The 13054-nt window shown below is 39.2% G+C and overlaps 1 protein-coding gene across 5 annotated transcripts; it reads left to right on the forward strand.

Annotated features, from left to right (window-relative positions):
* The first annotated feature begins 225 nt into the window (after positions 1 to 225).
* Positions 226 to 12740, forward strand: arfip1 (ADP-ribosylation factor interacting protein 1 (arfaptin 1)). 5 transcript variants are annotated; one of them, XM_070914406.1, is made up of 11 exons: positions 226 to 416; positions 1698 to 2071; positions 5961 to 6062; positions 6323 to 6325; positions 6601 to 6709; positions 7301 to 7402; positions 8808 to 8920; positions 9252 to 9473; positions 9926 to 10083; positions 10258 to 10432; positions 10530 to 12740. In XM_070914406.1, exons 2-11 carry the CDS (start codon positions 1700 to 1702, stop codon positions 10683 to 10685), a joined length of 1512 nt encoding a protein of 503 aa, XP_070770507.1. In that variant the 5' UTR covers positions 226 to 416; positions 1698 to 1699; the 3' UTR covers positions 10686 to 12740. The 5 variants fall into 5 exon arrangements, with proteins under 5 accessions (XP_070770507.1, XP_070770492.1, XP_070770500.1 ...); XM_070914391.1 differs by lacking the exon at positions 6323 to 6325; XM_070914399.1 differs by lacking the exon at positions 6323 to 6325 and having other exon boundaries at positions 9929 to 10083.
* The last annotated feature ends 314 nt before the right edge of the window (positions 12741 to 13054 follow it).

A 13054-nucleotide genomic window follows, 5' to 3' on the forward strand; every position in this document is an offset into this window, starting at 1 on the left:
CATATTAGTCTGCTCATTGTCGTGGTTTACCTAAAATGTGTCTAAATATATTTACCCAGTTTGTAAATTGTTTAATTAGCTTATTTTAGACCTTGCACACAAACTGCAGACCGCACATTTTAACAGCAGGGGGAGAGCGCATGCAGCAAATGATGTGTACTGCTTCTGATGACAGCCGAGGGCCCGCACACTGTGGATCGGTTTTTCCGGGGTTCAAGCAGCAAGTCTTGTGTGCTTGACGAGAGTCAAGGACCACCGATGATAAATTGGTAGTATATCTATGCAACGTTTGCATTAACAGCAGGCATACCGCTTTTCAAAGAAACGTCGAGGGCAGCACGGCACCAAGGATTTCAGTGAAGTTACTACAACGGCTAACAGTTCACAGCTAAATAGTTAGCCACGGCCGCAGACAGGTAATGTTAACTAAAGTTTTCATCATTCACCATTGTCTTATGGCGTCGAGTTGCACATATGGAGAAATAACAAGATAACGTTAACCACATAAAGTGCTTTTACTGAAGTTTTTCATCAGTTTATCGTCTGGGTTATCTGCTGTTTAGCTACGTTAACGTTAGCTAACAACACGTCAACGACTCTGATACATTCACGTTAACTTAAATTAGTGGACCGTTTTATGCTAACTGACCGACTGGGAGGTAAAACTACAGAAAGCGTTGTTGAATGTGTTCTTTCCAAATACACGACGTCCGCTTAGCCTTGGCCATGCAATATAACAATTACATTACGTTATATGATGTGTCGTTACTAGCATTCATTTATTTATCACTTTTGGATTACCCTCGCCAGTCACATGAATGTGCTGCAACAGGTAATTTACCTAACTCTTCTAAACGTGAAAGCCAGTTCCGGTGTGTGACGTTACTGGGTCAACAGCTGTAATTTAATGATCACCAGTTGTACAAGTTATAGCATCCACGTCATTTCCCATCTAACATTAGCTTAATGTCACAAAGCTACCAAACCTAACTCAGTAATCACGATATAAATGGGTCATATTTTCCTGCAGGGAGCTGAAAACCTGGCAATGCACACTTTAACATTGTCTTGCCAGCAGTTAGCTCGCTTGCTTGTTTCAAGTGACCGCTGATAGTTAATTTCTTTTTTATATCTTATTGATGGGAAGCAAGTCAAAAGGCTATACAAAGCAATAAAACCTATCAAAGGTGGAAGCCGGAAATGACATATCTCTTTGCTTGATTTGTAGGGCATTTATGACATGTTATTTTAATTGATTTAGACTTTCATTCACAATAATGCGTTTTATATATTTCTTGTTGCACAAAATGAGCAAGGAGTTATGCCATCTCTACCTACCATCTTAAAAAATAGAAACACAACTGGGGGGGGGTAAAAAAAGTTTTTTTTAATCAAGCAGTGGCGGAATATTTTTTCATCTACATGCTATTTGAGGAGTCTGGAAATACCTTCTAAACAGCATTAAGTAAAAACCATCTGGGTTTTTCAAATACTGTCAGAGATTTCTGTTTCAGAAAAAACGCATGCCAACATGACTTGATTGTAATGATAATACATTCACTTACAGGAGCAAACTGGGGGTAGGTTAGTTGTGCACTCCTGTATTGTATTGTATTGTATTGTATTGTACTGTACTCTATAAACAGTCAGCTTACTTGGTAGGACCTGTTCATACCCTCCTATCTATCTGTTTTCAGGTATGTCTGAAGTTAGTCTTGAGGCTGAATCTGGGAAGACCTCAGCCGAGGACCCTCAGATGGATTGTGAGGAGGCTGACAAGGCAGATGAGAGTTTGAGTGAGGATGTAAAACAGGAGACTGTAGACAACAGTAGGGAGAGAAATTACAGAGATGAAGTGCTGTACGACATTGATATTGACAGTGCTGAAGAAAATACAGAAAACAGTGACAAGGATGTTCAAGAGGAGGATGAGGGCATTCAGAGTGAGAGTGTGGTGACATGCAGTGACAGTGATGCTGCACACGTGTCTGACAGTGTAGATGAGACAAATCCTCATGTTGAAACAGCTGAAACACCAGAGGAAAGTGGAGATTCTCGCACTGAAACAAAGGTGATATTTACCTTCACTTTGGACAATCAACCTCTTCTAGCACTTCCTTACTGTGCTCTTGTTCATGTTGCTGTTTCGATCTTTATTTTCTGTGATGGTGGTGGTCTCTTTCCTATATAATCATTTACTATTAGATTGAATTTTGATGTGGACCCTTATCTGATATAGTCAACAACATGAACCTGAGTTCTAGCTGTAAAGTGATTATTTGTTCCTCCCTTTTATGTCGGCATATGATAGATGCGCTTCAGATTTCATTCTGCTTTGCTGGAGGTTTTAGAAATGTATAGCTGGTGTAGCTGTTGCTCTGTGTTGATGGTGCAGTTAGCGGCTTCCTTTCTTCTACTTGTGTGTTGCTCTGTGAGGTGCCTTGTGTGTTTGGGGATGATCAAGGCTTCCTTCATTTTTTTCTGTTTTGTATTAATGCTGGCCTATCTCAAAGTGATTGTTGAGAAGGAATTATTTTTTATTACTATGCGATATAAAGTGTAAGTCAGTAAGTACACACTTACCTACATTTTTGCCTTCTCTTGTTGGACACTGGCTCTGCGTGTAAGTGAATGTGTATATGATGTGTAAATGATACCATTTCCTCACAATGTTTCCCTGTTTGTAAGCTGGTTGTACATAAAGCTCTTCTACATGCCGTTAGTCACATGGCTGGGTAAGTGAAACAGATTTGGACTTCTGACTGCATATTCTCAGGCAGTCCCACATTTCTTGTGTTACTGGAATGTGTGGCTCCTCAGGCAGTTGATTCACGTTCTATTCAGGCTCAGTGCCGGCATTGCACGCCAGATCGCAATAATTTAAAATAACAAATCCTCTTTTTGGGGGTAAACCCTCTTCATTTAGCAACTCTAAATGCAACACAGTTATAATCCAGTATTTGCAGGTCTTACTCTAAGACAAATTTTCCATCCTTTTTGCAGCTTAAACCCGACATTGTGCAACATGGTTGTGTCACGTTCTTCTATAGTTTGAGAGGGATGATTCTTTCCTCTTCAGCTGACTCAGCTAATTTGACAATTAGCTCATTGTTGTTATGCCTTCCTCCCTCCCACGTCATGCTAGCTTGTATCCAGGATACTGAGCTGTAGGGAACAGTGCACGATGATGTGCCATACCTTGCCCCTCCATATGCCTGATTAATTTTCAGCCACTTTGCTGCTCTCAGTGCTCCAGTAGGCTGAGACTATTAGCAAGCTTCCTTGTAGAATGTTTGCAGATGGTGGGTTGGATCATTTTTGGCTCAGAGACCCCTGATCATCCCTGGATCCATGGCTGAATCAGTGCCATTAGGTTGTGCAATATAAGAAGACTCTTAAATCAAAACAAAAAAACGTGCTGGTGAGCAAATTTTGTTACAATCTGTATTTATTTCGGCTTTATTTACACCCTTTTTTTGAAATGCACGTAACCAGAGACATGCCTGTCTAAACTTGAAGAAGACTATCAGACAGGACTCTGTCTTATCTGCAGTAGGTGGCTAGACAAGTTTAGAAGTGCCTGTCTGTGCTTCCTGCATGCAAGCAGGCGTCATATGGCCTTTAAGTATTTATGTGTCTGTCACATGACACAACATGCAAAGTCTTTGTCACACAAACCAACATGAAATCATTTTGTAGTGCTTCACTTTTGTGATTTAATATGTGATTTTCTGGTTGAGCATATCAGAAAACTCCGGTTACGGGTTCTGGCTTTGAAAATAAAAGACACACCAACTTCTTTGCATCAAGTGATCTTCTCCAAGTTTAATCTTTTATAAACACACGTACAGTATCGGATGACACTGTGATCAAAGCAAAACTGTATCTTGAAGTGTTTGCAATAGACAACCCACCCTTTTAGTAACTTCATTAACTTGACTAGACTTCAGTTAAACTAGTTTTGAAGAATCTGGTCATTTATATTGTCTGATTAATCGTCTGATTATTTAATCTGTTTTTAATATTCGATCATTGGGATTCTCTGAGGTCACTAAATCCCCTTACATGCTTTGCACTGCTTGTCTTTTTATGGTCACATACTACTTTATTTTAGAAGCAGCAAACCTCACATAAAATCTTCCTTTTTTGTGTGTGTGTGTCCTTATGTTTGTGCAGTTTGTACTAACATTCTTTTATTCATAGTCATAGTCTGAACTAGAATCAAATATATTTACCCAGTACTGGAAGGATTTGTACCTGGTGGTCAGTAAAGACATAACTTACTAAATAAATTCAAACCGAACATGTTAGCTTTGATAACAAATGTGTTATTGATTTAAACCCATGATTTAAAGTCCCTGTTTTTGCTCACACAGTGAAACCAGTCAGACTAGACCCAGATCTTGTTACCTGGTGATCTGGTAGCTATTTGCATTATTTATATACCAGTCAAGGTCTGCCTATAGTTGAAGGATCTTGTTAAAAGATGCAAATTCAGATTTATAATAAGTGTTTTCAGTGGTACCTACCCCCTTTGCCAGGTGTGTCACTAATCAACAATAACCATCTTTACACTGTTAGACCTCACAACGCTTGCATGCAAAGCTTTATAGTGGTTTAGTGACCTAGTTCCCAAGTCCACCGTGATTAAGCCACAAAAATACTAAAGTACTAAAGAAAGCTCAGCTGCATCTCCAGTCTGCAACTACGGGCAGTTGATTTATTATAACTGAAAGTGATGTTGCCATAAACTGTTGTCTCCACCCTGTGGCTTGCTACGAGCCAACATGCAAACGTGCAGCTAAGCAAGCCAATGTGTCACTGTGTCATTTGATTCCACAGGCACAATTAAGAGGCCATGATTTAAACGTTTTCATAAAGATTATAGCCGGTCTTTCAACGTGATTGTTCATTTTATTCAAGGCCAAGGAGAATTTTGTTCCATGTGTGTTTTGTTCCCTGCTTCACAAGATTTTCCGAGTTAGACCACAAAATGACCTGTTACAAACCATGACACACAGGGTTTAATGTGGTCTGAAATAACTGACATAAAAGTCTTGTATTTGCTAGGAAATGCTGACATGAACATGGCAGTGAGAAACCAGATATTGTCGGTCCAAAGCATTGCTATGGAGAACAGCAGATGTTAGAGATAACTGGTTGATTCCCTTTTTTGCATAGCTTCATGGGTGGAGACATTATGCACTAAACCTTTGTGACAAACATGATATAAGATACTGTGTTGACAACACAAAACATGAATTTATGTATGTAAAGAGTGAAGATAGCGTAATGCTCTTGGTAACATATTCCACCCTGCTGTGTTTAGTAATTAAGCAGAAACAGTGTTGTAAAATAGGCGAGTGTTGAAAATTGTTGTTGCACAAGAACTTCCTGGTATCCTGGTAAATGCTGTAATGCTGCAACATAACTGACTTAAAGCTCACTGAGCTCTCCATCCTGTCCAGGAAATCAATGAAAGAAATTGGGGGAATTGACCAGAATACAGGCTTATTTATGACAAAAATGTACTGGGGTGGAACAATGTGGGTGAAATCATTGTCATCATAATCTTTTTTTTTTTTTTTTAATCTATACAATGTGTGTTACAATATGTTTTATGTATGGTAGTGTTAAATAATCAAAATGGTGTTCATTGGATCATGTTACACTTTCAAATCACTATCACCAATGTAAATGTCATTGTTGTTCATGCTGATATCACAGTATTATGTCATCGCTATATGATTCCACAGAACAATTATTATTATCTGTATTGAATCGTCGCCCGGGCCAATGATTTCCACCATGGCTGTGTCCACAAGATGGCAGCCCACAACTATTGTGTCCCACTAGTGGATCCTGAGTTCTCTTTTCTTAATGGAGGTGTCTGAGGTCTTTGTAGTTGTTTGGGAAAGCTTGAACAAGTAACCTGCTTCATTTCACCCTCCTCATCACAGGAAAGCACAATGGCTGAGGAGTCTCATAGAAGCTCAGCCGCTGAGATCCCAGTCACCAGCAATGGAGATCTGGATCAGAGCCCTGAGACGGTATTCCAGAGGGTAAGGGCTTGTCGAGAACAGCATCACTCAAAGCTATGTAATTGTCTTAGACAATGTGAGTTTACTGGCGACAAACAAAACTTCTATAGAACAGGTCTTCAAAGCGCTTCGGTTGACATACTACTCTCTGTCATTAAATTTGCTTAACATTAAATGAACATTAAAAGTGCAAACAAATTTAGGTCTTTGGCAATCTATGCAAAATATTAGGGCTGCAACTAACAATTGTTTTCCTTATCAGTTAACCATTCTCAATTAAGCAAGTTAAATTGTTTGTCAAAGCTTTAATTTACAAGGAAATACTTATTTTGGCTTTTATTGTGAAGTTGCTCTGAATCTATTATTGTATTTATTTATTTATTTATTTTTTGATATTTTCTTTTTTTGTGAGTGGATCACTTTTACACCGGTGAACTGGTTAGGTGCTGAGTTTTGGTGAACCCCAAATGTCAAACACGCATACATACCTGCCACTGCTGCCTGTCTGCTAGGAACCACTGAATCTGTCTATATGATCCCTGTTGGATGTTTTCCATAGGACTGTTACCCCAGTGGCCCTGGAGCCCTAAACCTTTCAGAGTCCTGTGCCACCTCCAGCAACTTCGCTTCAACAACAGAGGGCATCATTGAATCGGGACCATACAAAGGTAAAACATTTCACTCCCCATTTGTACTGTTGCTCTCCTTGTTTTGGTTATGTACTGTTTCCTCGCTCGTCAGAGTTTTGTGACGGAGCAGCTCATCAGAAACGTATCAGGCCTCGTCAGCTTGTTCCATTATTTGATATCTTTGCAGCATTCTGTGTTTACAGTCTTTCCCTCCATATATTCACAGTGCTCCACTTTTGGTTTATAATCTCTGTGAATTTTGAAAGGCAGATATTTGAATTTGTAAAGGTGGCATCCAATTGAATTTAATGAGTTTCGTCTGATCTCCAGGCTATAACCCTCCTTTCCTTTTCATCATCACGCGCTTGTTACATGCAAATAAAAAATCTCCCCATAGACGGATGAGCTGTTGTAGCCTGTTTACAACAATGTTGCCATGGCTATTTTCCATGTTATTTACACTGGTTGAGGTAGGCTTTTGTTCAGTAACACATTCACCCTGCAACGTGGAGAGAGCCACCGTAATTTAAAAAGCGCACCGGAAATCAACATCAATGAGAAATTCCCCCTTACACTTGTGCAGGCGGGATGGTGACATACTAATGAATCATAACTCTGAATATCTCCCAGGGTCAGCAAGCCTGCCCACATCTCCCGTGGCACCTGTAGCTCCCAGCTCGGCTGTTGCTAGCCGCCTGGCACGCTCTTCCAGCGATAGTCAGGCTGAGAAAGGTACCCGCAGCGATGGAGTATGACTCAGATGATGCTGAATCGTCACCATTTGTGCACTAAATTAACCGCAGTCTAATGTACCCTTCTTGGTCTTCATCAGTTTCTTACCTGCTCCTTGTTCCCACAGGCTGTGCTGCATTCAGAATCAAACCTTTCTTCTTCTCCTTTCTTGTTTATTGGCTCTCCAATCTAAACCTTTTCATAAGTCTGGGCTAATGAAGTACTTTCCTGCTTTGCAGTGGCTAATGATCAGTGTTCACATATTCCTTAGAGTCACTTTCGTAAGATCTAGATCTGATCTCAAGACTTCGAGATCTGATGCAACCTCTGGATGCCTGAAGCATTTGCTTGGCTTCAAAGGAAAACTGCTTTCACATTTAATCTCAGTGGGTTTTCCTGCTTGCAACCTTTGTCCTTACAAACGTTGGCACCCATAGTCTCTTTCCAAAAACTGACGAAATGTAGTAAAAGGTTGTCAGACAAGTCAAAAATTTAACTGAATACATTTTTTTAGTGAAAATATAAAAGTATAAAATATTTATTTTATACATTGCCTTTTAACCTCCATTCAGTATGTGGTTAAAAGCCTTTGTTTTTTCTTTACCATCCATCACAAGTAGCTAAACATATTGACCGCCATCCTTTTTGGCTAATGTTAGCTACCTCGCTGAAGCTAACTCTCTTCATAAAACTTCAGCAGTCAGTGCACGTAATTTTAATAATCTATCTGCTACATAAATTCTTGTAATATCTAAACCAATTCAACTTTGTTAGCTAACTAACCTTTTCAGTTTAGTTTGTTTGACATTATGTTAAAAGAGACATTAAATCACACACATCCTCCAAATGTCAAGGATGACACCCTAAAGTCCATGACTTATTTCCATTGTGGTCCTTGATGAAGAGTGAAGATTAAGAGACAGGCGTTATTTAGCTAGCTTTGTTAGCTTGTAGGCTAAAACTATAAAGCTTTGTTTCTTTTTGTACTCAATTTTAATAATTTAACTAACAATATTATTTATTGATGTAGTCAGCTATATTTTTGACTTGACTGAAAACATTTAACGACATTTAGTCAGTTTCAGGGCTCCATGTCTTTCAGCATTTCCCCTCTATGCCCAAACCACAATAAATCGCTTCATTACTGTCACTGTTGGCCTATTAAAAGTGGTAAGTCGTGACTAATTGTATTTTAATAACCATAGATGTTGTCAGTGTCCTCTAATGCCTTAAATTTAGTTTTTGGTCTGTGTTGAAGTTTCAATGTTAACATTAGAATAATCTCATTACACTGTTTGATAATTATAACATTTGAATTGTATCTCCCTAATTTCCACCACAGCTCTGTAGCCTGCAAATCCAATAACTTAATCACCTACTAAGTGAATGGCTTTTAATTGTCCAGGCGTGATGAAACCACAGCCACAGAGTGGAGCGGTGGTCCTTTCAGATGACTTAAAGAACCCAGCCATGGAAAAACTGGACCTTGTGAGAAAGTGGAGCATCAACACATATAAAGTAATCCTCTCTGTCCTTGATTTATTTTTATTTATTATATGTGCCTCCTCTACCCTGCTTCTTCTCTCAGCCTTAGTCCCACTCTTTATCTTCTCTCAGTTATGAGGATGTTGGCAGAAAAGTGACACAAATTATCGAAGTCTTCTCTTGCTGTAGACTTTGTGTTTTGGCTCCACTCTGTCTCTCTGATTGTCTCTTTTAGTCTCTCTGCTCTTTTTCTCTTGACTAAGCACAGTTGCAATTACAGCAGTAATTCTTAATATTTTACAACTTATCTGTGTATGTGTGTGTGTGTGTGTGTGTGTGTTAATAAGCCTGCTCTCCTCTCCAGTGTACCAGGCAGATCCTGTCAGAGAAGCTGGGTCGGGGCTCGAGGACTGTGGACATGGAACTGGAGGCTCAAATTGAAATCCTCCGTGACAACAAGAGAAAGTACCAGTATGTAATCAAGCTGGCTCAGACGCTGGCCAATCAGCTGTCCCAGATGATGCAGACTCAGAGGCAGCTGGGCGACGCCTTTGCCGACCTCAGCCTCAAGTCACCAGAGCTTCATGTGAGTCCATATTTATATATATATATATATATATATATATATATGATAGATAGATATATAGATAAATACTCTAGTATAGATAAATACTCAGAGCAGAATATGTACTGACTTGTAGGTCATCTGCTAGGCAAACATGTTTTTGAGACTCTACTCTGATCCCTTAGATTACTGTTTATTGTCAATGTTTATTGTTGTTTTTATTTTATTGAAGCATTAGACGACAGCGCACACTCTAAACTAACAAGTTAATTGCTTAAAAGGCAATAAAGAGTCATGCATAATTTAAGATTAGGTCCTCCTCCACTTCCTCTGGCTCCTTATTGTGTTACAGGATTTATCAATATTGCTCCATGCTCCATGTTATATTTTATATTTGAGAGAGTGCATATACAGTACAATTACTGTACATCAAATTCAGCAAGATAATAAAAATTGTTAACTCTGTTCTTCAGGAGGAGTTTGGTTACAACGCTGACACCCAAAAACTTTTGTCCAAAAATGGAGAGACACTGCTGGGTGCGATCACCTTTTTCATCTCCAGTGTTAACACACTCGTGGACAAAACAATTGAAGACACCATGCTTAATATCAAACAGTATGAATTTGCCAGGTAAGTAATGCATGACCACATGTGTTTATTGTGCCTGCGCACCATCTCCAAGCAATCTTTGAACATGGTGTGCAGGGATTGTGGATTGACGTTTATCTGGGTCTTTCACCTATCATCATGTTTACACACATATTACATATTTCTGATGCTGTTTAACTAATAACACACTTCTAGGGTGGAGTATGACGCGTACCGTACAGATTTGGAGGAGTTGAATCTGGGGCCACGTGATGCCACCACCATGCCCAAGATTGAGCTGTCCCAGCAGCAGTTCCAGATCCACCGCGAGAAGTACGAGAGGATGCGGAACGACGTCTCCGTCAAGCTGAAGTTCCTGGAAGAGAACAAGGTCGGCTAGTTGTGCTCTTCATACCTTCGCCTACATATTGGCTTACAGTTCATCTGTGCTCATCATCTCTTCTTTTCCTTTTCCTGCTCCCAAACAGGTGAAGGTATTGCATAACCAGCTCATCCTGTTCCACAATGCCATAGCTGCGTACTACGCTGGAAACCAACAGCAGCTGGAACAGACACTCAAGCAATTCCACATCAAGTTGAAAATGCCAGGTGGGGACAGTCCGTCTTGGCTGGAAGAGCACTAATCACTCCTTTTGAAGCCAGAGTGGCTCAGTTTGACAGGAAATTAAAATGCTACAGAAACTACAGGACCCCCCCTCCTCCCTTCAGTTCTACTGTCACTGCCTTTCAAACTTTCAGAATTGTAAATCTTTTAATTCCATACAGAAAAAACTCCTACAATCCATTTTACTCTTGATGTTAAATCATCCTTTTCATCTTGCAGTTATTTCAAATCATAGGAAACGCACTTTTATACTGTTTGACAAATCTGTTGGACAGGAGTTGCTGCAGTAAAAAACATTTGGAAACTGTAAATGGCCTTTTGTATTCCAGCATATGAATGTTGTAACTCAGCACGGCGGACATGTTGGCTCTGTAAGGGCAGCTATGGGATCAAAATTACATTATTGGGGATGAATGCTTTATGAAAGTGTAATCAGGAAGCTTCAGGAGACTCTGAACATGAATTCTCTCATGATTTAATACCTGTTGTGATAAACAGGGCAAAACAGCATTAAGATGTCTGGATCATGCAAATGCAAACTGGTCACTATTAACAGTAAACTCTGATTAAAGTGAGTAAAGACATTTTGGGAAATGTACGCATTTGCTTTCTTGCTGAGAGTTACATGAGAAGATCAACACCACTCACGTATCTCTTATACCTTTTATAAAGTAAGGGTACAACCAGCAGCCTCTTTGCTTAGCTTAGCATAAAGACTGGAAATGGCTAGCCTGGCTGTGTCCAAAAACATTCTGCCTACTTGCACCTCTAAACCTCACAAATACAAAAGCCAGTGTATAAAAAAAAACAAGTTGTGGTTTTATGGGAGGTTGCACCTCAAGACAGAGCCAGGCTAGCTGTTTCCACCTGATTCCAGTCTTTATGCTAACCAGCTAAGCTAACCAGTTGCAGGCTGTAGCTTGATATTTAACATACAGACATGAGAAATGTATCTATCTTCTCATCTAACACTCTGCAAGAAAACAAATGACGGTTTCCCAACATGTAAAACTTTTGCCTTTTTAAATTGATAATTAAAAGTCTGTGATGGCTGTTCACAACAAATCCTGCATGTTGTGATGTGATTTTGTTGACAAGATGCTACTTTTAATCAATATTACCCTGTTTTTTTAGCATTCCGTATTTTGTCTACTTTCATGGCATATGACTGAATGGGTAAAAGTGTTGATTCTCTTAAATTCCAGAGAAAATGAAGGACCAGCCTTATGTGACTAAATGTGCCTTGATTTCTTGAATTAGTTCTTCTCTTTCCTTCTGTGTTATGATATCTGGTCTTGTTATGGAGAACAGACGCTCTCACTACCAGTTTTCGGGACCAACTCTTGAAGGAAGAGAACGGACCAAACACACGCACACACTCTCAGAGGATGCACACTTTACATGTTAAAACACTCCACACAACATGATCCGTCTGTAAAAAAAAAAAAAGAAAAGAAAAAATACTCCAGTAACTTCAGAAAGTCTAAATGTATTTTAAGACTTGCTGTTCTCAAAGATATTTATCCATATTGCACATATGCACATTTATGCATTTGAGACTAATTACAAAAAAACTTGTATGATATGTAAGATGAAAACCAAAATGCGATTAACTTGAGGAACTTTTTGACTTTTGTAAATTTGCAAGACCAGCATCCTTTGGCTGAGCTGCTAACAGTCTCTATCATTGGGCTATATAAAAGTATATTTTTCAGAGGACATATTGTACACTGGTATTGATGTCCTCACTTTGTTGGTTTTTACTTTTCCTATGGCTCACCATAGCAGTTTGAGAGTGTGAATCTTGTACAACAATCTGTTGTTTCCCTGAAATAGATGGATATATATTTGCAATTTTCTCTATTTTACCGTGTATGTAGTTGACGACCAATGCTGCCATTTAGCTTTTTTTTTTTTTTTTTCCTGAAGACCTTCAGAATGATGTGCTAGTACTAGTATGTGCTAGTGGATCTATACCTTTTGTAATAATGAAACATTAACAGATGTTGAGTTAAGCAAGGATTCTGAATGTTGTGTAACCTCTTTGGGAAAATAAAAGCTTCTTTTCTCTAAATGACTTCAGAGGTTTTTGGAGCTTGTATGAAAAGGCGCCACCAGGGGCCAACAGTGAATGAATGAAGCAAGTTGAAGCCTTATAGTGCATTTGTTGTAACAGAGGACTACAGCAAAAAAAGATAAAGACAATATCATTGAGGGGGCAAGAAAAGCTTCTGACATGCCCTGTGAATTTACAATTATATTTCAAGTAAACCTGTTGTCTTATTAATCTCCAGAGAGACAGCAGTGGTTTATTTGCTGTTGGCATATGGATTCAATTTGACTTATGTTCACTCAAGTCCAGGTGCTTTTAGATTCCCCTTTAGGTTT

This window comes from Enoplosus armatus, chromosome 2, assembly GCF_043641665.1.
Source record: "Enoplosus armatus isolate fEnoArm2 chromosome 2, fEnoArm2.hap1, whole genome shotgun sequence".
In the NCBI taxonomy this organism is placed as follows: Eukaryota; Metazoa; Chordata; class Actinopteri; order Centrarchiformes; family Enoplosidae; genus Enoplosus; species Enoplosus armatus.